This window comes from Bos grunniens, chromosome 12 (assembly GCF_055505025.1).
Source record: "Bos grunniens cultivar Pamir isolate PY7600 chromosome 12, Bosgru_T2T1.0, whole genome shotgun sequence".
Taxonomy (NCBI): Eukaryota; Metazoa; Chordata; class Mammalia; order Artiodactyla; family Bovidae; genus Bos; species Bos grunniens.
Genome location: NC_141176.1, coordinates 20768841 through 20795089, shown reverse-complemented (window position 1 = coordinate 20795089; position 26249 = coordinate 20768841). Strand labels below are relative to the sequence as shown.

Below are 26249 nucleotides of genomic sequence, written 5' to 3'. Positions count from 1 at the left end.
TGAAAACTCTCAGGTACAATTGGTAAGCCTCCGGTGTTTTGAAGGTTATAAGGCTTTTACTAACCTTTTGACTCAATCAGTTGGTTGTTACTAGGGTGATCAGATTCCTTGAACACACCAAGTAAATACAGAAGAAGCCTGGTATCTCAAATCTGTCTTTAAGGAAGGTCTCTCTATCAATTCCCCAAACCAGCCTTAAAATAGGGCTCTCCTGTGAATAATTGCTGTATTATTGTTGTTCTGTTGCTAAATTGTGTCAGACTGTTTGTGACTCCATGGACTGCAGCACACCAGCCTTCCCTGTCTTTCACTATCTCCTGGAGCTTGCTCAAACTCATGTCCATCGAGTCGGTGATGCCATCCAACCATCTCATCCTCTGTCACCCCCTTCTCCTCTTGCCCTCAGTCTTTCCCAGCATCAGGGTCTTTTCCAATGAGTTGGCTCTTTGCATCAAAGTATTGGAGCTTCAGCGTTAGCTTTTATTTCATGAATGAGTTAGCTGTTTTTAATCACAGAAGATAAAACATCTACATTATTCGCATAGCACATAAATGGAGCTGCTGAAATCCCACAGAAGAGGGGATACCCCCTTTTAATTGTAGCCAGAATCTCTCCTTAGGTTTTTCTTTAGATAACTGTTACAGTTTTCCTCTCTGCCTCTCTCTGTTAAGCCCTTAACACTGTTATTTACACCTCCATATAGTCTCCTGTCTGATTCCTGTAATCTTAGGCAGCTCTTCCACTTTCTTGGAGGCTCCAGCTTTAAAACATTAGGGGATAGGGTTGAATGGGGTCTCAGAAATCTCCTGGTCTTATGAAGAGGGAAGAACTGAGAAAAATCTGGAAAAATTATTAGCTTCCTCAGTTACTCAAGGGCATGCAAATGAAAACAATTAGGTGCTGCTCTGCCTATTAAATCGCCAAAAATTTTAAATGATAATAACCAATTCTGGTTAAGATGCAGCAAACCGGGTAATTGCTGACAGCATTTTAAATTAGTGCAATCCTTTGGGAAAGCAGTTTGACAACATGTGCCAAAACTATGAAAATGAGGAGATCTTTTGAAGTAGTAATTTTATTCTTGAGAATTGATTCCCATGTACATGTATATGCGTGTGTGTGCATGTATATGTAACACAGCCTTACATTTATAAATAATAAAAGAAAAAAATCCTTTAGATGTTCAAAAACAAACCAACTAACAAATGGAATGGCAAAAGAAACATGTACCATTATTCAGATAATAACAAAGGTCATGAAGCAACTTGTGATCATGAAGCAAAGATCATGAAGCAACTTTACAACAGTGTAAGTAAAAACAACAAACAACAAATAAACAAGCAAAAAGCCTCCCCAAAACAAGACAAAATTTATATAACCACTGAGTAAATGATGCAAATGAAAAAAGAACAAAATAACGAATTATTCATACCAATTGAATTAGAAAGATAAAATGCCTTATGACTTTTTCCCTAATACCTATATTTTTTCATTGCTTTTGTAACGTAAAAACCATTGAAAATGCTTAGTGCAAACTTTCCTCACTCCTACCCACATTTTACAAAGGAAATAATTAGATGGAGCTGAGAATTCAGGAGACTCGCAAAAAGGAGGCTGAATTGAGGAGGGGCCTGGCGGGCCCCACAGCCTCAGCCCCTCTGACCACACACTGCTCACACGTGTGCCCTGACCCCCTCAGTTAGGGAAAGGCTGCCTGAGCCATTTTCCATAGCATCCCTGGGGTAATTCGCGTTCTGGACTATATAGGCCAAGAAAACTCATTTCCAAGTATTTCGAGAGGAACACTTATGTAATTATGATCAGAGAATACTTGAACTGGAGGGCGCTGCAGAGATCATCTAGCCCAGATCTCTTCATTTTCACAGCTGAGAAAATTAAGGCCCAGAGAGGTTAGGGGATTTGCCCAAGACAGCGCAGCAAGTGGGCAACAGAGCCAAGATGAAATGTCAGACGCTTGAAGTGCTCCCTTTTGGCCCCTTCAGCTGCCTTGCCTGGAGAATTCCACGGACAGAGGAGTCTGGTGGGCTAGAGTACATGAGGTCACAAAGAGTCAGACTCCACTGAGTGACTGTAACACTAACCTGTCTTGGGAACAGAAACATTTGAAGATTTTTTTTTTTTTTATGTTGTTACATTGTAAAGGGTGAACTCAGTAAAAAGGAGAAGGAAAAGAATAGTCTTAGATTAACCCTCGCTTTGGGCTGGACCCCTACCATAATTGATCCTAGTAGCCCAATAAGAACACTACAAAGCAGGTTTTTGTCTCATTTCGTCCAGAAGGAAACTTGCCAAAGGTCACAAGGTTAAGTACGAGGACTGGGGCTCAAACCCAGACCTGTGACTGTGAAAGCTCCCCTTTCTAATAGGCCACACTGCCTGAAGCAAGGACGAGCGACTGGCAGCACGGATTTCGGTTCCTAACGAGAGTCTGGGTGAAAACGTTAGTCGCTCAGTCACGTCTGACTGAGGCACCAGGCTCCTCTGTTCATGGGATTTCCCAGGCAAGAATACTGGAGTCAGTAGCCATTCCCTTCTCAAGGGGACCTTCCTGAGCCAGGTATCAAACCTGTGTCTCCTACATTACAGGAGGATTCTTTAGTGGCTGAGCCACCAGGGAAGATCTGTCTGAGTGAAAAGCAAGGGGCATTTCTTTAAACTTGGTTTTCCTGAGCTCCTGTAGAAGGCCTGGTTCTGTGGAAGACACTGGAGGATGAATGACTCAGATAAGCCATTTTGCCTGGATGGTTTTGTAGTGTGTAGAAATTGCCTGTATACCTCAGACATGGGGACTACTGCCCAAGGCCCAAGGCAGACAGAAACTGGTATCATTTGCTCTGCCATCGCCGACGGGGGTAGACACGCCACAGCCCTGCCCCCTTTGCCTGCCAGGGCACGGTCAGTCCTAGGACAGGTGGTGAGCACAGAGAACATCGGGTGGACATTGCCGGGAGGGGTGGGTAGGAACCAACTCGAGGAAGAGCGGTTTGCACTCTCAAGGGTGTGGCTGCATGTCCCAGAAAGTCAAGGTCAGTTTCAGCAGGGGCTCTGAGGCCACAATGCTTAGAGTTGAAGTCCAGATGTACTTGGATCTGACCTGGGTGTTTCAACATCAAAAAAAAAAAAAAAAATAGTAGCTAACCTCATAGGGGTTGTTTCACATGTTAAATGAGATAATGCAAGCAAGACACTTAGAAAAAGAATGCCTGGTCAGTGGCGAGCACTGAACAGATGTAAGCTGAGAGATAGAAGCCGATGTTCACTGTGCTCCAGAGACGGGTGCTTGGTGGGCTGGGGAGAAGACCAGGGGAGGTAGGGTTTGCCTCCTGCTGGACTGGACTGAGTCCTGGCTCTGCTGCTTCCCTGATAGCTCAGATAGTGAAGAATCTGCCTACAATATAGGAGACCTGGGTTCGATTCCTGGGTTGTGAAGGTCCCCTGGAGAAGGGAATGGCAACTCACTCCAGTATTCATGCCTGGAGAATCCCATGGACAGAGAAGCCTGGCGGGCTCCAGTCCATAATGTCCCAAAGAGTCGAACACGACTGAGCCACTAACACATTCACTTTCTGCTGCTTGGGGCAGGCCATTTCACTTCTCTGAAACTCATGATAAAAGGTGAAGACCCTGTCTTCTAGGGTCTCCTAAGGTACCCCAAAGTACATAATAGGTGCCCAGGAGGTGTGATTGCTCCTCCAGAATCCAGGTGCTGCGCTGGGGTCAGGTTATATTTGGCATTCACAGGCGCCACTTTGCCGCTGCCTTCTGTCTGGAAGAGGCAGACGTTTTTCTAGGGTATCTGCTCTGCCCAGAGGAAACCTGGCTCCGTTGCCTCTGCTTCTGTCTCCAGACTGATCTCCCCAACACCCATTGTCCAGACCTGCCCAAAGGACCCCCATACTCGCCGATGACCTGCCCGGGACAGGGAGGGAAGGACAAGCTTTTGTTGATCGATTTTTGACTGTGAATCTTGTACCGTCTGAGCCTTTGTTCAACTGGTTGGCCCAGAAGAATCTATCCTGACTAGGAGAGTGGGCAGGGTTCTGGAAATAACTGAAAATAACCAGGAATAGCCGGAGCAGTTAGACATCAGTGGAGATAAAACAGCAAGGCGTTGTCTGCCCGTGACAGGCAGCTGAGTGGTGTTACTGAGAGAAGGCCTCTTTTTATTTGTTAATTCTTTATTTTTGCCTGTGCTGGGTGGTCTCTGTTGCACGGGCTTTTCTCTAGTTGCAGCAAGTAGGGGCTGCTCTCTAGTTTCGGTGTGAAGGCTTCTCATTGCGGCAGCTTTTCTTGTAAGAGCCTGGGCTCTAGGGCTCACGGGCTTCAGAGCACAGCCTCAGTAGTTGCGGAGCTCAGGCTTAGTTGCTCTGAGGCGTGTGGAATCTGCCCAGATCAGGGATTGAACCCATGTCTCCTGCGTTGGCAGGTGGATTCTTTACCACTGAGCCACCAGGGAAGCCCCTATGGAATGCCTCGTGCCTTCCCCTATGTATGGAACAGATATAGCATGACCAGCTATTAAATATCAGGACTTTGATTGGTTGAGATATTCAACGTATCTCTGTAAATCTAGAAGGGAAAAAACCAGCTTCTCATATGTATAGCAAGCAGATGCTATACAAGCTTTTCCCAGTTTCCACCTTTGGTGTGACCTCACTATAAATGGTAAATTTTCTCTTCCTGCACCAGAAGGGCACTCCTCACAGCATCCCAAACAAGCAGGCTGCCCTGGTATCCACAGGAAGACAAGGTGACTGAGATATTTGAACAAGCGGTGGGGAAAGGTGCCAGGCAATCAGAGGAATGTGTCCAGGGACAGAGAACCAGGTGGGGCCGTATCCTGAGTTTGTGTTGCTAGATTTCACCTCTTTAATCTTGAAGTCTCAAAGGATGTGTTTGAGCACTAGACACCTATGTGATCGCATTGGAAAGGCATCTTTAAACCAAAAGCAAAAAGTCTATCTAACAAGCTCAGCCCCCAACAAAAATTGCATATTATAACTCATTAAAAAACAAAACTGTAGTGCAGAAAACTCAACTCATCAAGTGCAAATTAAGGCAAGATTATTTGTGTGCAAAGATCTCCTTCAGGCTACATTTAAATAACAAGTTCCCTGGTGCTTTTAAAATAGAATTTTAGCAAAAAAAGAAAACCCCATCAATTCCTAGACAAATTTTAAGAAGCAATGGTCAGGTAAAACAAAGTATGTCTCCAGACTTTACGACATAAATTTTACTTTGTATGAAATAATCAGAAACAGATGTTTCCCCTCCTTTGTCTCCATTGTTTATTGCTCTCTCATATACCCTAGATTTATAGATTTCTAATTATGAACCACTCTTTCATAACCTCCTGGCTAAAACCTTTATCAAGACTTAACAGTGAGAAGCAACTAATAGATTAAGAAGAGTAAGGTCCCTGGAGTCATATAAACTTTTATTTTTTGCCTAGATCGTTTACTAGCTGTTTGACTTGGGCACGTTTATTTACTCAACAATATTCATTTGGTCCTTAGTATGTGCCAGCCAGAATTCCTAGCCTTGGGAATGGTGATGACGGAAACATTTGAGGGCTCTGTTCTCTGGGAATGTGTATTCCAGGGTGCGGTGGCAGGCTGTAAACAAGTACATAAAAAATAAGTTAAATGAAAATCTTTCAGATTGCACTAAGTACTATAAAAGTACAGGGTCCTCAGACATACATACACATGTATCCATTTCCCCTCAAAACTCCCCTTCCATCCAGGCTGCCACATAACATTGAGCAGAGTTCCATGTATTATACAGTGGGTTAGGTAACCTTTTTGCTCTTAAAAACAATCGAAAACCCCAAGAACTTTTGTTTATTTATTAGTATTTACCATGTTGGAAATTTAAACTGAGAAACCAATGGCTGCTTATAAATTCATCTAAAATTAATAGCAAATTAATTTTAATTTACTTAAATTAATAATGTAATAATAAGCTTATTATGTGTCGGCACAAATAACATTTATGTTTATGAAAAATAACTGCATTATTCAAATAAAGAGTAAAGTGTCACTCTTTTTAGATTTTTGCAATCGATTTCATGTTTGAATTGCTGAAAGACAGTTGAATGTTCTCCTCTGCACCCTGTCTGTTGTGATCTGAGGTTTTGGTTGAGCGATGTGAAGAAAACATAGGAGGAAGTACTTCAATACTCTTTTTAGATAATTGTGGAGATTCATTTAAACCTCACCAAAGCTCCACCAGTGGTCGTCTCTCAAAAATCAGTTACAATCTGTGTGCATGAGTGCTCAGTCGTGTCTGACTCTGTGACCCCATGGACTGTAGCCCGCCAGGCTCCTCTGTCCATGGGATTCTCCAGGCAAGAATACTGGAGTGGGTTGCCATGCCCTCTTCCAGGAGATCTTCCCAGCCCAGAGATGGAACTCACGTCTCTTGTGTCTCCTGCATTGGCAGGAGGATTCTTTACCACTGCACCACCTCAGAAGCCCACAGTTACAATATTGAGTGTGAAACCAATGACTTTGGTTTCAGTGACCTTGAAACCAAACACCAATGACTTTTTCCATACTCCATTAAGTGAAAGTTCCGTGGCCTGTGTTACCCTTTGAAATAAATCTTTTACCATCATTTTGAGCTGTCATGCACTAGTCATTCGAAAAATACTAGCTCCCTGAGTTATGCAGATCTTATGAATGTTGACATGATACAGAACATTATACAATATCAAAATCACATTTGTCAATATCACCACAATCCCACCAGAGCCTCTTAGAATTGGGGAGCTAATGAGCTCACAGTAGCAGATGCAAGTTTTCCAAAATTCCAATTTTCACTTGAAAGCTTGAGTTTGATCATTAGCAACAAATTCTGTCAGTTACTTCCCTTGAAATGACAAGCTAACTTTGTTCTTTATTTTTTTTTTTTAAGAAAATGTCTGCCAAATATCCAAGTCTGAGTAATCGTTATTTGTCTGTCAGTGGTTCTTTCAAGTAGAAATGACGTCCTATGAAAAAAGTGGCTAATTCATCTCACAAAAGCAGTCATAGATGTGCTTTTCCCTGAGGTGCCCCCTACACTTCTGTATACAGCAAAGTGCTTTCTGCATGCCTGTGCTTCCCACCGCATCACGGAGAAGGTTCAGAACAGGTAGACTCAGGGCCAAGATTTAATAAAGCTGACATTTTTTACTGCATCACAAAGAACAATCTGAAGTGAAGCTGGCCTTTTTTTTTTTTTCCTTTTTTAAACCATGAATATATAGCAGTGAAGAATACAGTGACCATTTAGTACAGACTGATATCACTATTATTCAAACTAAGGCACCAACAGTTTATCCACCAATGCTTTTGCACCATCATCACAAATACCAACCAGTGACAAGGGCAAATAACATCCTCATTTTATTATGAAAGTGGTTTTGACTTCATGGGCCCCATAAAGCATCTTAGGGACCCACAGGGGTTCTCTGGAATACAGCTTGAGAGAATCAGAGTTGAAGCAAGAAAGTCTTTCTCAGTGAATCATGTCTGACTTTTAGGCTCCTCTGTCCATGGAATTCTCCAAGCAAGAATAGTGGAATGGGTAGCCATTGCCTTCTCCAGGGGATCTTCCCAATCCAGGGATCAAACCTGGATTTCCTGCATCGCAGACAGATTCTTTACCATCTGAGCCACCAGGGAAGCCCTTGGGTCACATGGTGACACTCAAATCTGTTATAAGAATTCCCCACCTGCCATAAGGGAACTCTTGAAGGAACGGTTTCCCAGGCTTTAGAACCAATCCCATTTTCTTGGCCTGAAACTTGCTACAAAGTGCTATTTATTTTTCCTGTGGGCTTTACAGCTCACTCTGAACTCTTAGAAACCATTACATCAGTTTAGTCATGTCGGACAACATAAGATCTATAACTTGTAATTCTTTGCCTTGCCAGGTTGAATCCTAGAAAGTGTTACTGAGCAGTGGTGTCCAAGACTGGAGAGTCATTGGAGACAAGTGGTTAAAAAAATATTAATTTCCAGACCCCACCTCCAGGGCCCAGGAATCTCTATGCTTATTTTGCTCCCCAAGCTATTGTAGAAAGGCGACTTAGCCCTAGTCTCCTGCCCAGATGTTTTGGGTGTCACTAGCTGGAACCAACTAAAGAGAAACATACACTTAATGGCTGACTGTTTTAGGTAAATACTGACTTGTCGGAACTCCTGAATATGTGTCCGTGTGGCCACCTACATGCTTGGCATTTTTTTGAGCCAGGGTAATCTACCTCTTACGTCATTGATGTTTCCAACCCCCAATCTCATCAGCATGTTTTCCAATGGCCATTTCTCTCTTCTTTTCTTCTTCTTACCAGAGGCTTTGTCATCTCATTGGCAAGATATCAATTAGTTATTTTTTTAATTCTTGGAGAACATATTGTTTCACTAAAGTAGTTCGAATGACTGTATGCCAGTGTGCACTGACTCTGGGGAGGTGTTAGATGCAAGATTCTGGGATCAATAAACAAGGCTGAGAATCTCCGAATAACCCTCTCAGTCTGGGCATGTCTGGCATTCCACAAACATGCAACATATGCACAAACCACATCCACCTTTGACACCGTGAGCTCAGCCTACAGGAAAGAAGAGGCTGGCAGACTCAGGCAGGGATGGAGGGTGATGGCCATAGGGCAGAGAGCACCCCACTTAAGGGAGAGGTGGTGGCTCAGACCCCCATCTGCCCTGGGGGGACCCTTATGCAGCTTCTTGGAAGAGCTGGATCCACTGATGCTCAGCGACCCCTGTGCCGACATGGACCCAAGAGGGAAAACACACCAACAGAGGGAGACTGGGAGCTTCTGGTTCAGTGATGAGCAACCGTGGGGACAGGGCCCCGCGGGCTGTCTCAGAATCTCCAATGAGTGTGTGTATGAGGCGGAGGAGCGTGGATTGAGAAGAAGGCGGAGGAACACTGATTTCACCCACCACCACCTTTACAGATAAGGAAATGGAGGCCTAGAGGGAGGAAGTGATTTTCCCTCAGAGCTCGTTTTGTGTCGGGGTGGGCCTGGGACGTTTCCTGCCTCCCTGCTGCAGTGGCCGCCTCCTCCCACCCACCGCCACCATGTCCCAGACCACCTCTGTGTTCTCAGTACTGTCACAGCCCCTGCTGGCGACAGGAGAGGCTGCTTCTCATTGCCCCCAGGCTTTTCCCTTTGCTCATCCTATTTATCCTCATCCATACTCCCGCGGGGCTTCCCTCGTGGGCAGCTAATAAAGAATCTGCCTGCAGTGCAGGAGACCTGGGTTCAATCCCTGGGTTGGGAAGATCCCCTGGAGAAGGGAAAGGCTAACCACTCCAGTATTCTGGCCTGGAGAATTCCATGGACTAGTCCCTGGGGTCGCAAAGAGTCGGACACGACTGAGCGACTTTCACTTTCACATACTCCCGCCAGAAATGTGGGACAAGGATCATTACTCCATTTTGCAGTGAGGAATGAGTTCTAGAAAGAGAAAGGAGGGTTCAGCCCAGGAAAAACTGGAAGATTTAGGAGTGAGAAAGGATCTTCAAATACAGAAGGCTTGGGATCTGGAGGTGGGACTAGCCCAGTCTGCCTTTCCCCAAAGGGCAGAACTATGCAGGAGGCATATGCAGGGAACAGCAAAATGCAGGAGCTCTGTGGGCTTCAGAGCCCAGATCCTTCATTTGTCAACTGGCTGATGCCGGCGAGACACTGACCTCTCTGAGCATCAGTTTCCTCAGTAGGACAAGGGGTGATTAGAAATAATCTCTATCCAAAAGCAGATGCTCAACAAAATGAGGCTCAGACGTAGGTCTTAGCTCAACCTAAGAAAGAACCTTCTATCAGAGATAGCAGTCTCTGAACACAATGTATTGCTTGCAGAGCAGTGAGCTTCTTGTTAAGAGGAAACTGAGTTGTGTAGGGTGGGAAATTCGACAATTAGGAAATGTCTCACCTCTCTCAATTCCAAGATTCTGTGATGTGTTCTGGGATAAACTCAAATGTTCTGTACTCACCCCAATCTTCAAGATGCTCTCTGCTGCCTCAAAGCATAAACTCTCTGTCCAGAGTGCTCCTCTTTGCCTACCCATTCCTCAGTTTTGATGAAACCTCCCTTTCTCAGGGAAGCATTCCCTGACCTGCCTCCTTCCCCCTACGTTAACTGAATTGCTAACTACACCTTAGCGATCCACACAAGAGCCAAGCCAAGAAAGTCGGCTTTCTGACTCCCAGGTTCAGTCTCTCTTCACCAGATCTGGTCAGACGTTACAAAACCCAAGTACAGCAGTAACTCCTACAACTCAGCCAAGTACATTGCAAGACCGTGAGATTCTGAAGCAGCTGGAACCTGCTTCAGAAGACCATGACCACTGAGTTCCAAGTTCACTATCATGCATTAGGTTCTTAACACGTGCCAAGACAATGTCGTTTGCAGGTCTTGGGCTTTCTCTGTGGCTAAGCAGTAAAGACTCCACCTGCAATGCAGAAGATGCAGGAGACACAGGTTCAATCCCTCGGTTGGGAACATCCCATGGTGGAGGGCATAGCAACCCACTCCAGTATTCTTGCCTGGAGAATTCCATGGACAGAGAAGCCTCATGGGCTTCAGTCCATGGGATTATGAAGAGGTGGACATGACTGAAGTGACTTAGTGTGAGCACACAAAGATAGTTCACAATAAATCATGATCTAGCAGCCCAAGCCAGAGGGTAAGACCAATGTTCTTGACAGAAGTTGGGGAAACACATCACCTACTGTGAAGGGAGCTACCTTCTGCTCAAGAAGGGAGCTCTTGGCTCAGACCAGGGCCCAGGGAAAGTGTCACTGGAGAGCTGAGACACAAACACACCAATGCTTCCCATTTCTTACAATCGGGAATGTTCTTGCTGCATCTTGCCAGGTCGATGGATGTATTCCTGGGGCAGAACTCCAGTCGCTGGGTTTCCATGGCGCTGTGATTTATCTTTCAGAGCTTCTGCAGACGTGCAAGACGCCTTCATGACTTACACGGTGTATGATGACGTCATCACCATTAAGCTCATTCAAGAGGCTTGCAAGGTTCTCGGTAAGTCCAAATAGGGCCTTCTTTGGTTTCCGGTGGACCTAGATTTTGATAAGGACACTGTTCAACCCAGTCCACCCTCCTTTCCTTTCTCCTTTCTTCTCCCCGGCTTGGAGCATACAGTGAGCCAGGGCCTGGAGAGAAAGGAGGGGCAGGTGGCCTCTCCGGCCCCGAGCTCTAGAGGGCTTGCCAGCAGGGAGGCGAGGAAGCCCTCCAGCACTTCCAGCCTCTTTGATAACACCCTTCTTTCAGTCCAAGTTAAGTTTCCCTTACCCATCCTCACAGGCAGCATAGCTTTGGGTCATGCTGGGATGGCATTTAGGAATTATTGCAAGTGGACATGGCAGCATCAGGATTGTTGCCTGGCACCTAAGACCCTGGGGCAGATGTGTTGGAAATGTGGATGAGGTAGGAGCTCAGGGCCTTCAGGCCTATTCCCATGCAACCCCCAGAGGGTCAGGAGGCAGGAATGGTTTCACGATACCTCTGAGGGCCCAGCCAACAGATCTACCATCCTGGGGACCTCTTTCTGAGACGGTTATAGATTAAGGCCAGGAAGGACTGATGCTGAAGCTGAAACTCCAGATACTTTGGCCACCTGATGGGAAGAACTGACTCATTTGAAAAGGCCCTCATGCTAGGAAAGATTGATGGCGGGAGAAGAAGGGGACAATAGAGGATGAGATGATTGGATGGCATCACCGACTCAATGGACATGAGTCTGAGTAAGTTCCAGGAGTTAGTGATGGACAAGGAGGCCTGGCATGCTGCAGTCCATGGGGTCGAAAAGAGTCGGACACAACTGAGTGACTGAACTGAACATCAGCATAACCAGCCCAGCAGGAATGCTCAGGAACACACCAGGGCAGCCACTCAACCCACAGGGACAAGGGGCTGCTCTAGAATGCGACGGGAATATGTAAGTGCCTGTGTCAGATGAGGTGCTGTGTTTATTTCCCCTTCCTTTGAATCTAAGATGAATTCTCTGATCAAAAAAAAAGAAAAGAAATGTGCCAGCCCTAACCTCACGCACCTGGATCCAGTAGAAAAGAAGGCTTTCCCCTGGATTTTCACATAGCAATGTGATTGACATCTGCGTCCCTTCTCCTGTCCCTGGTCAACTCCTGGATGCAGAAAACCCTTCTGGGCATTGCACCTGGGAGAAGCCCAGAGTGTCTGCAGAGCCTGAAGGGGACCCGTTGAGGTTTAGGGAGCTGACGTGTGTGACGAGCAGACCCACCCCAGCCAAGGGTCTGCCTCCTCTGGTTCATCAGGCTGTTTGTCTGAGCCAAGCAGGGGCCAGGGGTGCCAGTGAGAACTCGGGGGACGATGGTGATGGGAAGGAGGAAGAATTCGGGGCACCAACTAGTCCAGCCAGATGTCTGTTAGCTCCTAGTCACTTGTCACCTGCACTTGCTGATAGAACTCGATAAGGTTGTTTCTGAGGCTGAAAATAAGGTTCAGGGAGTAAACTGTGCGGTTGATCCTTAGGCTGCTTGAATTTGGGCTCCAGGGAGCACCATCTCCAGACAGCTTCCCAAGCCAGTGCCCCACCTCCCCGGGCAGTGACCCTGTGACAGAGGATGTGGGCGGCCAGCAGGCAGGGCTCCTGCAGCCTCCTGCTGGTGGAGCGACCCCCCACCCTCTCCTTTTTCTAAAGGGGCTCACAGGGAGACTTCCTAGAGAAAAGCTGGCCCAGTACCTACTGGTCCACACCCAACTCCTACCTTGTCCTGCCTGTTGCGGGGAGTGGGCTCCCAGAACCCTCTGTCATCATGCAGCTGATCCCAGGGGTGGGGTGGGGGTTTGTGTGGGGCCTGGGCTGTCGAGAGGCAGGTGGGGCGAGGATTTCCTGCGGGAGTCTGACCCAGGGCGAGGGCTCTTTACAGGGCTCTGGGCCGCCCCCTGGGCTGGGAGCCCGGAGATCCGGCTGCCAGATTCAACTCCGCTCCTGAACAGCCGCACGCCCGCCCTGGGTACCGCCTCTCCGTCTTCTTGTTTAGCACACCTGCCCAAGAGATCTGGGGCGGGGGCTTGGGGGGGTTATCTCCTTAACCATGAGTTCTTAGGTCTTTTACATATGTGTTTATGATGTTAGAGAAGATGTAGAGATGTAGAAGAGATAGGCTACCCACTCCAGTATTCTTGGGCTTGCCTTGTGGTTCAGCTGGTAAAGAATCCACCTGCAATGTGGGAGACCTGGGTTCAATCCCTGGGTTGGGAAGATCCCCTGGACAAGGGAAAGGCTACCCACTCCAGGATTCTGGCCTGGAGAATTCCATGGACTATATAGTCCATGGGGTTGCAAAGAGTCAGACATGACTGAGCAACCTTCACTTTCACTTACGATGTTAAATATCAAAGCTCACAGGTAGATCCCCTCTTATTCAAACACGTACTACCCCACAGACCACATGACCTGCGAAACAGAAACTATTGACTCTTTGCCCTTTCCAGGAAAAGTTTGGTCATCTCATGATCTGGAGAGTGGAGCTGTAAGAAACAGCTATTTTTCAAGATTTTGAAAATCTCTTTTAAATTGAGAACTTCTGTGGACTGAATTGTGTCCACTCTCAAGTTCCTATGTTGAAATCCAAACCCCCATGTGATGGACTTGGAGAGGGGGCCTCTGGGGAGATAATTTAGATGAGGTTATGAGGGTGGGATCCTTACGATGGGATTAATGCCCTGATAGGAAGAGACACTGAAGAGCTTGTTTTCTGTCTCTTGCCTGTCTGTCTGTCTCTGTCTTTCCCCACCACACACACATAATGTAGAGAGGGATAAGCCAGGAGGAGAGCTCTCACTAGGACCTGCCATACTGGCACCTTGTTTTTGAATTTCTAACCTCCAGAACTGAGAAAAATAAATGTCTGTGCAGCTCTAAAACAGCTACAGTACGTTGCTTAGGCAGTCCTAGCAGACCAGTACAGGAATTCTAATTAGTATTTATGTGTCCAGAAAGAACTACTGCATACCTCTAACATCACACCCAGGCTGTTTTGGTGACTGTGTATGGTTGTGGATGCCACTGTGGTGTAGCAGTACTTTTAGCAGAGAGATCCCATCACAGGCCTGCCCCAGTGCACTCACACTTCCAAACCAGCCAACGCGTTTAGAGGCAGCAACAAGTGTATAGACCAACGTGTAGGCTGACTCACGTTGCCTTCCTACCAAAGGCCAAAGTCTAGCGCTGTGATTTCTCTCCATCTAGCTTTGAAAATCAGAAGGGTATTTTCCTCTTCTTTATCACAGTAACATCTGTCGGCCTATCCCTGAAAGGGTGTATAGGTATGGTGAGTGCATTTTTCAAATAAAAGGTTGGGATTCAAAATTGAGTAAGCATATGCGTGAGACTTGGAATCAGGATGACCCTGGGAAGCACAGACCGTGTGGCTTCTATCTCTTCACGTCTATTTATTGATCTATAGGTATATATATATATATATATATATATATATCTGTTCCAGTTCTCAGTTTAGTTGTTCAGTTGTGTCCGACTCTTTGCGACCCCATGAAATGCAGCACACCAGGCCTCCCTGTCCATCACCAACTCCTGGAGTTCACCCAAACCCCTGTCCATCGAGTTGGATGCCATCCAACCATCTCATCCTCTGTCGTCCCCTTCTCCTCCTGCCTTCAATCTTTCCCAGCATCAGTCTTTTCCAATGAGTCAACTCTTGGCATGAGGTGGCCAAAGTACTGGAGTTTCAGCTTTAGCATCATTCCTTCCAAAGAAATTCCAGGACTGATCTCCTTTGGGATGGACTGGTTGGATCTCCTTGTAGTCCAAGGGACTCTTAAGAGTCTTCTCCAAAACCACAGTTCAAAAGCATCAATTCTTTGGTGCTCAGCTTTCTTTGTAGTCCAACTCTCATATCCATACACGACTACTGGAAAAACCATAGCCTTGACTAGATGGACCTTTGTTGGCAAAGTAATGTCTCTGCTTTTTAATATGCTGTCTAGGTTGGTCATAACTTTCCTTCCCAGGAGTAAGCGTTTTTTAATTTCATGGCTGCAATCACCATCTGCAGTGATTTTGGAGCCCTCCAAAATAAAGTCAGCCACTGTTCCCACTGTTTCCCCACATATTTGCCATGAAGTGATGGGACCGGATGACATGATCTTAATTTTCTGAATGTTGAGCTTTAAGCCAACTTTTTCACTCTCCTCTTTCACTTTCATCAAGAGGCTCTTTAGTTCTTCTTCACTTTCTGCCATAAGGGTGGTGTCATCTGCATATCTGAGGTTACTGATATTTCTCCTGGCAATCTTGATTCCAGCTTGTGCTTCCTCCAGCCTAGTATTTCTCATGATTTACTCTGCATATAAGTTAAATAAGCAGAGTGACAATATACAGCCTTGACGTACTCCTTTTCCTATTTGGAACCAGTCTGTTGTTCCATGTCCAGTTCTAACTGTTGCTTCCTGACCTGCATACAGGTTTTTCATGAGGCAGGTCAGGTGGTCTGGTATTCCCATCTCTTTCAGAATTTTCTACAGTTTATTGTGATCAACACAAAAGCTTTGGCATAGTCAATAAAGCAGAAATAGATGTTTTTCTGGAACTCTCTTGCTTTTTCCATGATCCAGCGGATGTTGGCAATTTGATCTCTGGTTCCTCTGCCTTTTCTAAAACCAGCTTGAACATCTGGAAGTTCACGGTTCACGTATTGCTGAAGCCTAGCTTGGAGAATTTTGACCATTACTTTAGTAAAGTGTGTGAGATGAGTGCAATTGTGTGGTAGTTTGAGCATTCTTTGGCATTGCCTTTCTTTGGGTTTGGAATGAAAACTGACCTTTTCCAGTCCTGTGGCCACTGGTTAGTTTCCCAAAATTACTGGCATATTGAGTGCAGCACTTTCACAGCATCATCTTTCAGGATTTGAAATAGCTCAACTGGAATTCCATCACCTCCACTAGCTTTGTTTGTAGTGATGCTTTCTAAGGCCCACTTGACTTCACATTCCAGGATGTCTGGCTCTAGGTGAGTGTGAGTGATCACGCCATTGTGATTATCTGGGTTGTGAAGATCTTTTTTGTACAGTTCTTCTGTGTATTCTTGCCACCTCTTCTTAATATCTTCTGCTTCTGTTAGGTCCATACCATTTCTGTCCTTTATTGAGCCCATCTTTGCATGAAATGTTCCCTTGGTATCTCTCATTTTCTTGAAGAGATCTCTAGTCTTTCCCATTCTGTTGTTTTCCTCTATTTCTTTGCACTGATTGCTGAGGAAGGCTTTCTTATCTCTCCTTGCTATTCTTTGAAACTCTGCATTCGCATGGGTATATCTTTCCTTTTCTCCTTTGCTTTTTGCTTCCCTTCTTTTCACAGCTATTTGTAAGGCCTCCTCAGACATCCATTTTGCTTTTTTGCATTTCTTTATCTTGGGGATGGTCTTGATTCCTGTCTCCTGTACAGTATCAGTATAGCTATCAATATACCAATATAGATTCAGATATTGGGGCTTCCGGTGGGTCAGCTGGTAAAGAACCTGCCTGCCAGTGCAGGAGATGCAAGAGACACGGGTTAGATCCCCTGGTGAAGGAAATGGCAACCCCCTCCAGTATTCTTGCCTGGAAAATTCCATTGACAGAGGAGCTCATGGAGTCACAAGGAGTCAGACATGACTGAATGTGCATGCACACACCCACCATAGGTGTATATAAATAGTACCCACCTATTGGGTGGGTACTAGGTCTTTAGAAAAGCCTTTGGAATCAGATAGATCTGGGTGAATGTCTTGGCTTTCTGTCTGTCTGTCTTCCATAAATCAGAGAGAGCAAGGCCCTGATGGAGGAGAGAAGTCTGCAGGAAGGGCATTTCATTGTTTAACAAAAGACACTGGTCAATCGAGACAAACTCTTTCCTTAGACAAAGGATAAGCGCATGCTCAGTTACGAAGTGCTAGTTAGTACTTTGCCTTCCACACGGGCTCCAGAATGCCATTTCTCTACCTTTAAGCAATTGTTGGGACTTTTCCAGGCCACTCTGCCACTGCATAGCTCTGCGCTTTCTAATTAGCATAATTCAGGGAGGCACCAGATGGCAGGTTGAGCCTTGCATAAGAATTGCTCTGTGTATGAATAAGCGCCTACTTAGCGTGTAAGTGGGTTATTAGTGATCTGAAGTGACAAAATTCAAAACAACACACCACAGCCATTTGGCACAGCTGTGCCCGTCTAGACTTCGCCCGCTAAGAAACCAGCAGTAAAACGCATTTCAACAGTTAGCCATCAGCAAGTGCCAGCAAGCCTTCTCTGCACCTAGCTCTTTAAAAAGAGGAACAACATAACATTTTACAAGGTCCTGAAATCAGGCCTTATCATTTGATCTTTACTGTGACTCTCTCAGGTGGAATAAACAGCCCAGATCCTGCAACCAACCAAAAATGCAGATACAACTCAGGTGTCCTGACGCCCAGGCCAGCACTGCAGCCCATGGGCGGGAGGAGCAGTGGACAGGGTGGGCACGAGATCGCTTGCTTTTTTTTTTTTTTAACAATATCTATTTTTATTTATTTGGTTGTGCTGGGTCTCAGTTGTGACATGTGGGATCTAGTTCCCTGACCTGGGATGGAACCCGGCCTCCTGCATTGAGAGCGCCGAGTCTTAACCGCTGGACCACCAGGCGCGTTCCTGGCAAGGTCTTTGGAACTGGTCAGCCCTGGGTGCGCTCCCTGGCTGCATCATCCCTAACAGGGTAACAAGGGGCAAATTCCTCGTCGGTAAACATTGCTGGCACCTACAGCACCTACATCGGGTGGTTATCCGAAAGATGAAGTTCGATCATGTGAGCCAAGTGCCCTCCACTCAGCAAAGCAGGCGCCTCCCTCCTGAGCCCAACCAGTGGACCCCTTGCTGGGCAGACTTCTCTGCTCCAAAGCTCACCAGGAAGCAGGCAGCTCACACCAGGTGTGAGCGACGTGGCACCTTGGCTGTAGATGGTCTCCCACCAGAGCTGCCTGCATCCATTTCCCAGTTCTTTTTTTTTTTCCTACTACCTGATAAACATATTGCTATACCAGGAATCAACCCCCCCAACTGAGAATCTGTTTCCTCCTTGTGGAGCTTCCCTGGTGGCTCAGACAGTAAAGGATCTGCCTGAAAGCAGGAGACTAGGGTTTGATCTCTGGGTTGGGAAGATCTCCTGGAGGAGGGCATGGCAACCCACTCCACTATTGTTGCCTGGAGAATCCCCATGGACAGAGGAGCCTGGTGGGCTACAGTCCATGGGGTTGCAAAGAGTGGGACATGATTGAGTGACTAACACTTTCACTTTTCCTCCTTATAACCTATGGTACCAACATGGAGAGCTGTTCCTTTTTTTCTTTTTTGCCTTCTATTTTTTGGCTTGTGGCATGTGAGATCTTAGTCCCCCCACCAGGGATGGAAACCTGTGCCCCACCCGTTGGAGTCATAACCACCTGGACCAGCAGGGCAGTCCCCTTCTCCCTTTCTTAAAGGCCTCTGCCTCCTCACAGAAGATTTCCCCATCTGTCATCTCATGCCTGGTTGGAGTAATATTGTTGAGAAGAAGAGTGCTCTAAAAGAATGGTTCTTTCCAGGTATCTGAAGCTTATTCCTTTGGATACCCAAGCTTTGAGGGGGAAAAGACCCGTTTTCAAAGGAAAAATCTCAAAAATGCGTGGCCGTCCCTCCCCTGTCTTGTGGAAGAGCACGTGCTTTTCTGGGTGCCTCGGGTGGGTCCCCATGAGGAGCAGCTCTTGTCACTTGTTTCTGGGTGACGGGAGGCGGGCAGAGGCTGTGGGCAGGGCAGCCTGGAGAGGGCCCTTTGCCAGAGAAGGCCCAGGGCGGGTGGCAGCGGCTCTGGGGCCCCGCTGGGCCTTAGCAGGTGTCCCCTCCCACCACCCGCCCTGCTCAGCTACCTCTGCTCTTTCCAGTCCCTTGAGCTGTCGCCCAGCAAGCAGTAAACATTTCCTGGTGATGCCGAAGAGCCAAGCTTGTTAAGTCAGAAAGTTTGAGCTTATACATCATTCCAACTGAAAAGCTTCCCAGAAGGCCCTACAGCTCTCTCTCTCCTGGGAAGCCAAGCACAGACACTCAGTGACTGTTATTTTCCTGCCATCAAAGAACCCTTCTATTTAAAAAAAAGCAAAACAAAACACTTTTTAATAGAATTTTTCATACCCACACACACAAATCAAGAGACTTGCACACCGAAGCCCACATCCCCTTCACCCAGCTTCAATCAGTATTCATGTTTTGCCAATCTCGTTTCTTCTCTGTGGTTTTTCCACCTTTATTTCTGGTTTTGTTTTTGCTGGAAAATCTTCAAGCAAATCTCAGGTTTCCCGTAATTGTACCCATAAATATTTCAGTATGAATCTCTAACAAGATAAAGGCATTTTAAGGCATAATCATAATGCCCTGATTCTACCTAGCAAAATTCTGAATGTTCCAGAGACCCGGGAGCCAGCTGTACCTCAGCTGGTGGTGGAGAACTGTGGTCTTCTGATGTTAGATTTCCTAAGGTTTTTTCAGGACAATCAGTGAAACCTTTTTACTTTGACGTGATTTCAAACTCACAGAAGGATTGTAAGAATAGTACAAAGAATTGCCGTACGCTCTTCATCCATATTCCCAAAATGTTAACATTTTACCACGTTGGCTCTATCCTTCTCTCTATATCTATATTTTTTTCCTGAATCGTTGGTATGTTAAGAAAATGATGTCTCTTTACTCCAAAAGTGCTCTTATGTAACCAGTTCAGTTCAGGAAATGAATGCTGCTATGGTGCTATTGTCTAAACTACAGACTTGATTGAGATTTTCTCAGCTTTCCCAGTAATGTCCTGTAGGACAAAAGAACACCCTGGATCAAGTTGGTTGTCACATTTCTGTGACTTTTGTAGTTTGGAACAGTCCCTGAGTCTTTGTGTTTTATAACGTTGACATCTTCAGAAAGTTCTAGTCAGCTATTTTTTTTAATTTTTTTTTTTTATGTAGACCGTTTTTTTAAAAGTCTTTTTTGATTTTGTTACAATATTGCTTCTGTTTTTTGAGTTTTTTTTTTGTTCTGTTTTTGGCCACGAGGCATGCGGGAGTTAGTTCCCTGACCGGGGATTGAACCCGCACACCTGCACTGGAAGGCAAGATCTTAACCACAGGACTGCCAGGGAAGTCCCCTTGGCCAGCTATGTTGTAGCATGCCCCTCAGCTCAGGATTATCTGCTGTCTTCTCGTGATTCAGTTCAGGCTACACTTTCTTGGCAGGAAGACCAGAGGGTTATGCTTTGGCCTTCCCAGTTCATCACAGGAGACATCTTATGCCTATTTGTCCCCTTAGTGGTGCTAATTTGATTGCTTGGTTTACATGGAATCTGCCACGTTTCTCCGCTGTAAAGTGATTATTTTTCCCCCTTTGAAATTAGTATCTTGTGAGAGATACTTTCAGACTATGTCTGTATCTTGTTGCTTCTTAAACTCTCCCTTCCCTAATTTTAGTATTCACTGGTGATTCTTATTTGAATCAATCCTTATAATGCTGTCAAATGGTGATTTTTTTTTCTAAGCATATCATTCCTTTTAATTAATTAGTTGAATTTCTACTATCAGGAAGAATTTTCCCTATCTATACCAGTGTGAACTCTTTACTCTTATTTTTTTTAATAGGCTATAATCTTATATTTTTGTTATTCTAATGCTCAAATTCTCTATATCTATCTGAAGCTGGGATGGGTTCTGTGGTCTTCTTAGGTAGCTTTCCTGATCTACACCACAGGCTTCCTTCTACTCTTCTTTCTCATAGAAAGAGAAACCTGGTTCCCATCATTTCCCACATATTTACTTATAGGTTTAATCCTTGGGCGTTCAGAAAGTCATTTCAGATTTGCTGACTCACATTGCTGTGGGAAGGAAGCCTACTCACTATAGTCAAATATTTATTTAAAGTTCGTTTTGTCTTTAACCTAAAGGACAGAGTCGAAATCCTATGTTCAGAGTTCAATATTTTTTTGCTGCCGGGGCTATTTGGTTGCCCCCTGGGTTATTAGGTTCTTCAGAACTATTCTGTTGAAATGCTGTTTTGTTCGTTTCTGTTTGTATTCCAACTTAGAGTTTTCTCTATCCTTATTTATTTCTTCAAGTGTAAGAATCATTAACATGATGCCCCAAACCAGAACTGTGCAAAAATTTTGCTCAGAGAAGTGCCCCTCCCTATGCACGCACACTCAACGATTGTTTTATTTCCACCCATTCCCAGCACCCTGTAAGTCAGGGATCCCCAGCCTCTGGGATCTAATCCCGGATGATCTGAGGTGGAGCTGATGTAATAGTAATAGAAACAAAGTGCACAATAAATGTGCTAGTTCAGTTCAGTCACTCAGCCATGTCCGACTCTTTGCGACCCCATGAACCGGAGCAAGCCAGGCTTCCCTGTCCCTCACCAACTCCCAGAGTCCACCCAAACCCATGTCCATCGAGTTGGTGATGCCATCCACCATCTCATCCTCTGTTGTCCCCTTCTCCTCCTGCCTTCAATCTTTCCCAGCATCAGGGTCTTTTCAAATGTGCTTGAACAAACCTGAAATCATCCCCCTCCTTCCTGGTCTGCAGAAACATTGTCTTCTATGAAACTGGTCCCTGGTGCCTAAAAGTTTGGGGATGGAGGAGCCTAGAGGGCTGCAGTCCATGGGGTTGCTGAGGGTCGGACATGACTGAGCAACCTCCCTTTCACTTTTCACTTTCATGCATTGGAGAAGGAAATGGCAACCCACTCCAGTGTCCTTGCCTGGAGAATCCCAGGGACGGGGGAGCCTGGTGGGCTTCCGTCTATGGGGTCACACAGAGTCGGACACGACTGAAGCGACTTAGCAGCAGCAGCAGCAGCTATAGGGAACCAATCTCAGTAGTTTCTGGTGTTTATCTTTGCACAAATAAGCAGATAGATGCGTATTTCCTTATTGCCCCTTATTTGCTACACAGAAGACAGAATACTAAGCATGTTTTAGACTCTCCTATACACTGTCAAAAAATATGCTAAGGCATCTACGACTTGTGTTTAGTTGTTTCTTACATTTTCTTGTCATTTCCTACATATTCCTGATGTCCCATGACTTAGAAAACTCGGGGAATCCTAAATTCACTGAAGGGAAACTGTTTACACAACGCAGGGGTTGGTTTTGAAAAGTGACCTTTGTCTTCTCCTTGACAAGCATTCTCAACTACAATCCTAGAGAAAGCTCCAAGCTCAGCAGGGATGGGAAAGACCACACCCAAACCCTAGATGCTTGCTCAAGAAACAGTCAGAGGTCCTTTCCTATGAACAGAGTGGGATGGCCTGAAACAGAATAACCAGTGTCTGGAACAGCAACTTCATGGATTTTTGTACCTTTATAGAACCTGAGAGCCAAGCAGACAGTGTTTCTGTCCAAGGCTGCCACTGCCACTTTTTTTTTTAACTTTTAAAAAAATATATAGATTTATTTATTTTAATTGGAGGCTAACTACTTTACAATATTGTAGTGGTTTTGCCATACATTGACTTGAATCCGCCACAGGTGTACATGTGTTCCCCATCCTGAGCCCCGCTCCCACCTCCCTCCCCATCCCCTCCCTCTGGGTCATCCCAGTGCACCAGCCCCGAGCACACTACCACTTTAAGACCCAACTTGCAAACAGCCCAGCCCTCCTGACAGAGGTCCTCAGGATGGGGAGGCCTCTGGGGTTGTTTTCCCAGCAGGTGACAGGATGCACCTGCTCAGAGCTTCAGCCTAGGGGGCCCACAACACAGCTGTTTTTTTCTCACCTTGAACAAGCTAGATTTATTAATAGCAGGAAAGGAGGGGTGGAAGGAGGAAAGAGGAAGGAACAATTCCACATGTGTCCATGAACTTTTCAAAAGTTCTCTTCCCAGGGGCTCATCACCTTTGGAAAAGACACGCATGCAATTTAGTATTTCACCTGGCCGGGGCTTGTATTTTGGGTTCCACAGGGGTCTCCATGGAAGCCATTCTGAAACTCTTTGGGGAATACTTCTTTAAATTCTGCAAAATGTCTGGCTATGACCGAATGTTACGGACACTGGGAGGAAACCTCACAGAGTTTATTGAAAACCTAGATGCCCTCCACAGCTACCTGGCGCACTCCTATCAGGTAAGCCCATCTGGGTCAGAGCTCAGTGGCCCTGAGAGGAAGCAGGTGCTTCTAGCAGTCCTGGGTCATCTCGCCACCTCCCCTAAGAGGCTGCAGTTGCCAGGGGCTTGTGGAATCCTTGGTACATGGCATCAGTGGGTTGAGTTTTCTGGGGGGACAGATGGAAAATGAAAACTTGTTGGCTACTTTTATAAACTGGCTGCAGTGAGCAAAGAAGGGCAAGCTGGAGAGGTCGACTTTGTGCTGGTAGCTGCTGGGGGTTTGACATTAAGTCCAGAAGATTTAAAGATTGATCACAACGGGAACAAAGACTGGGAACCAGTCAGGTTTCAGGGGACTTGCAAAATCTCTTCTCAGGTTTCCTGGCCTGGAAGGAGCTGATAAATAACTTGTGCAGCCAGATTCATTTATTCATGTATTAGATGCAATGTCTTAACAGGGCCAAGAGCCGGAATCGGATACCACCCAACTCTGATTAACCCATGGCATGACTGCCTGAGGTGCTAAACTGATTTCCCTACTGGGATCTGTCCTGCTGGAGTTCAGTTCCTGGTTTTCCTGTTTGTAGGCATCGGTGGAAATTTAAATGGCCAGGCTCACTTTTCCTTTTTTTAAGAAAGAAAATAATGTATTAAAGAAGCAAAGTGGCATTTGCATATGTCATAATAATAGCTTATTATTTTATATACAAAGAGTTGATATTTGTTTTTAGGGCCCTTTGCAGTTTGCTAAGCTTTTTCTTCACCATTTCTATATTGAATGCTCAGACTACTCTTGAGGGAGTTCCCAGGTGGCTCGGTGGTACAGAATCCACCTGCAGTGCAGGAGATGAGGGTTTGATCCCCAGGTCGAGAAGATCCCCTGGAGAAGGAAATGGCAAGTCATTCCAACATTCTGTCTGAGAAATCCCATGGACAGAGGAGCCTGCTGGGCTAGTCCATGGGGTCGCAAAAGAGTCAGACATGACTTAGCGACTAAACAATAATGCGAGAAGCAATAGACTAGAACTTCTCTGGTGTCAGTGAGGACATTTTGCACATAATGAGATAAATGAAATATATAAATGTTATATGAGCTGAAATAAAATGTATGCAATGGTGTCTGATAGATTTCCAGGGAAAAGATTATAGATTATCTCTTTAGGCAAAAACACAATAAGATAAAGCTGACTTTTTCTTTATGTCTATCTCTAGTAATTTGGTAGAATCTTGAGGTTTATATTTTTGGTTTTAACGGTGCCATTAATCTTGTTATTTTTTAGTTGACTTTCATTTGAGAGCCAATTATGAGACAGATGTTGGGCTAAGTAGTGTATAAACATTGAATTATCCTCTTACCCCTAAGATTCAGTTCAGTTTAGTCGCTCAGTCGCGTCCGACTCTTTGCGACCCCATGAATCGCAGCACGCCAGGCCTCCCTGTCCATCACCAACTCCTGGAGTTCACCCAGACTCATGTCCATCGAGTCAGTGATGCCATCCAGCCATCTCATCCTCTGTCGTCCCCTTCTCCTCCTGCCCCCAATCTCTCCCAGCATCAGAGTCTTTTCCAATGAGTCAACTCTTCGCATGATGTGGCCAAAGATTAGGTCCTCTTATTTTTCCCATTATACAGATGAAAAAACTGAGGTCCAGAAAGGCAGAGTAACTGTCCCAAATCACCCAGGTTGTGGGGGCTGAGTCAGGATGCATCCCCAGGTGTGTCTGTCTCCAAAAACCATGTTCTGGTTGGCTTCTCAGTATTTTCCCATTGCCCTGATTCTCCACTTTTATAAAACCACATTTCAAGTAAAATATAAAAGCACAATCTTAATATTTAGAGAGTTGGAGACATGACCGGAAGGATTAAAACACCGGCTTCAAGAACTGTGTCTAGGAAGTAGCTGAGGCTTGGGTGCAAAGTGAGGGTAGAAATGCTAGAAAAAGCTTGTGTTTCATTTCAGCCCTTTTGTATTCTATTATTATTGTTATTTCTCACTAGGTAGGATTTGGATATAATTTTTTAAAGTAACTTTTTCCTGTTTTATCATTTTTTTACATTGCACTGCCTCCAATCTTCTTCAGATTACTCAAATGTAAGCATGCCCATCCATACTCTACGTATATGCTTTTGGAAAGATAGATATTCAGGGGAAAACCCTCATTTTAACCAGCACCCCCTCTTTACCTCCTTCTGACTCTCTCACTCCCACCCTCCACTACCCACCACCACTGTGGAAGAGAGCAAAAATCTCAGAAGGAACCCACTTCCTTAATCTCTTCCCTCACTCAGGCCAAAAGCTGTGAACCTGGGTACTGAGCTGCTTACTACCCAAGCGAGCAAGAAAAGAGCTTCTTTCAGGGATTCCCCTAGACATCCCCGCCCCCCCAAAAAAACCCCAAATTTTCACACATCCTTAGGGATTATCCTGACATCCTGGCACCATCTATCATGAGATGGTACATACTTGGATGTCAACATTTATTCCCAGAGCAAGATGGTCTCTTCAGATGTAGCCTTGATTTTTCAGATGTGCAACACTGCAGCACAGATGGCCTTATGTTTCCAGAGCAAGAGATGAACTTTATCCACTTGCCAATTCCTCCAAGCTCCTGATCATTCAGACTGAAGATTCTCATGGTCACTTGGTCACAGGCCAAGCACGCCTTGGAGTATGGGTAGAAGCAGCATGGCATGGTGGAAAGACTCATTTGGGGGTCAAGAATGTTCTACAGTGAATCTGGCCTTAACCTCCCTGAGCCTCAATTTCCTCCTCTTTACACTTGGCTTCCCTGGTCCCTCAGTGGTAAAGAATCCTTCTGCCAATGCAGGAGACATGGGTTCAAACCCTGGGTCGGGAAGATCCCCTGGAGAAGGAAGAGGCAACCCACTCCAGTATTCTGGCCTGGAGAATCCCACAGACAGAGGAGCCTGGCAGGCTACAGTCCAGGGGGTCACAAAAGAGTTGTGCATGACTTAGTGATTAAACAACAGCAGCAATAATACTTGCATATAGAGTTGGTTAGGTGATTAGGTATAATATAAAATTCCCAACTTTAAGGGGCTGAAAAATCGTGGGTGTT

General features: G+C 45.6%; 1 protein-coding gene across 1 annotated transcript in view; it reads left to right on the top strand.

The window, feature by feature from the left end:
- The window catches only part of LOC147361485 (guanylate cyclase soluble subunit beta-2-like), a 61351-nt gene that overhangs the window by 4653 nt on the left and 30449 nt on the right, over positions 1-26249 (top strand). Inside the window, 2 exon segments of the mRNA XM_086330775.1 lie at positions 10979-11073; positions 23028-23188. Coding sequence (XP_086186901.1) covers positions 10979-11073; positions 23028-23188 — 256 coding nt within the window.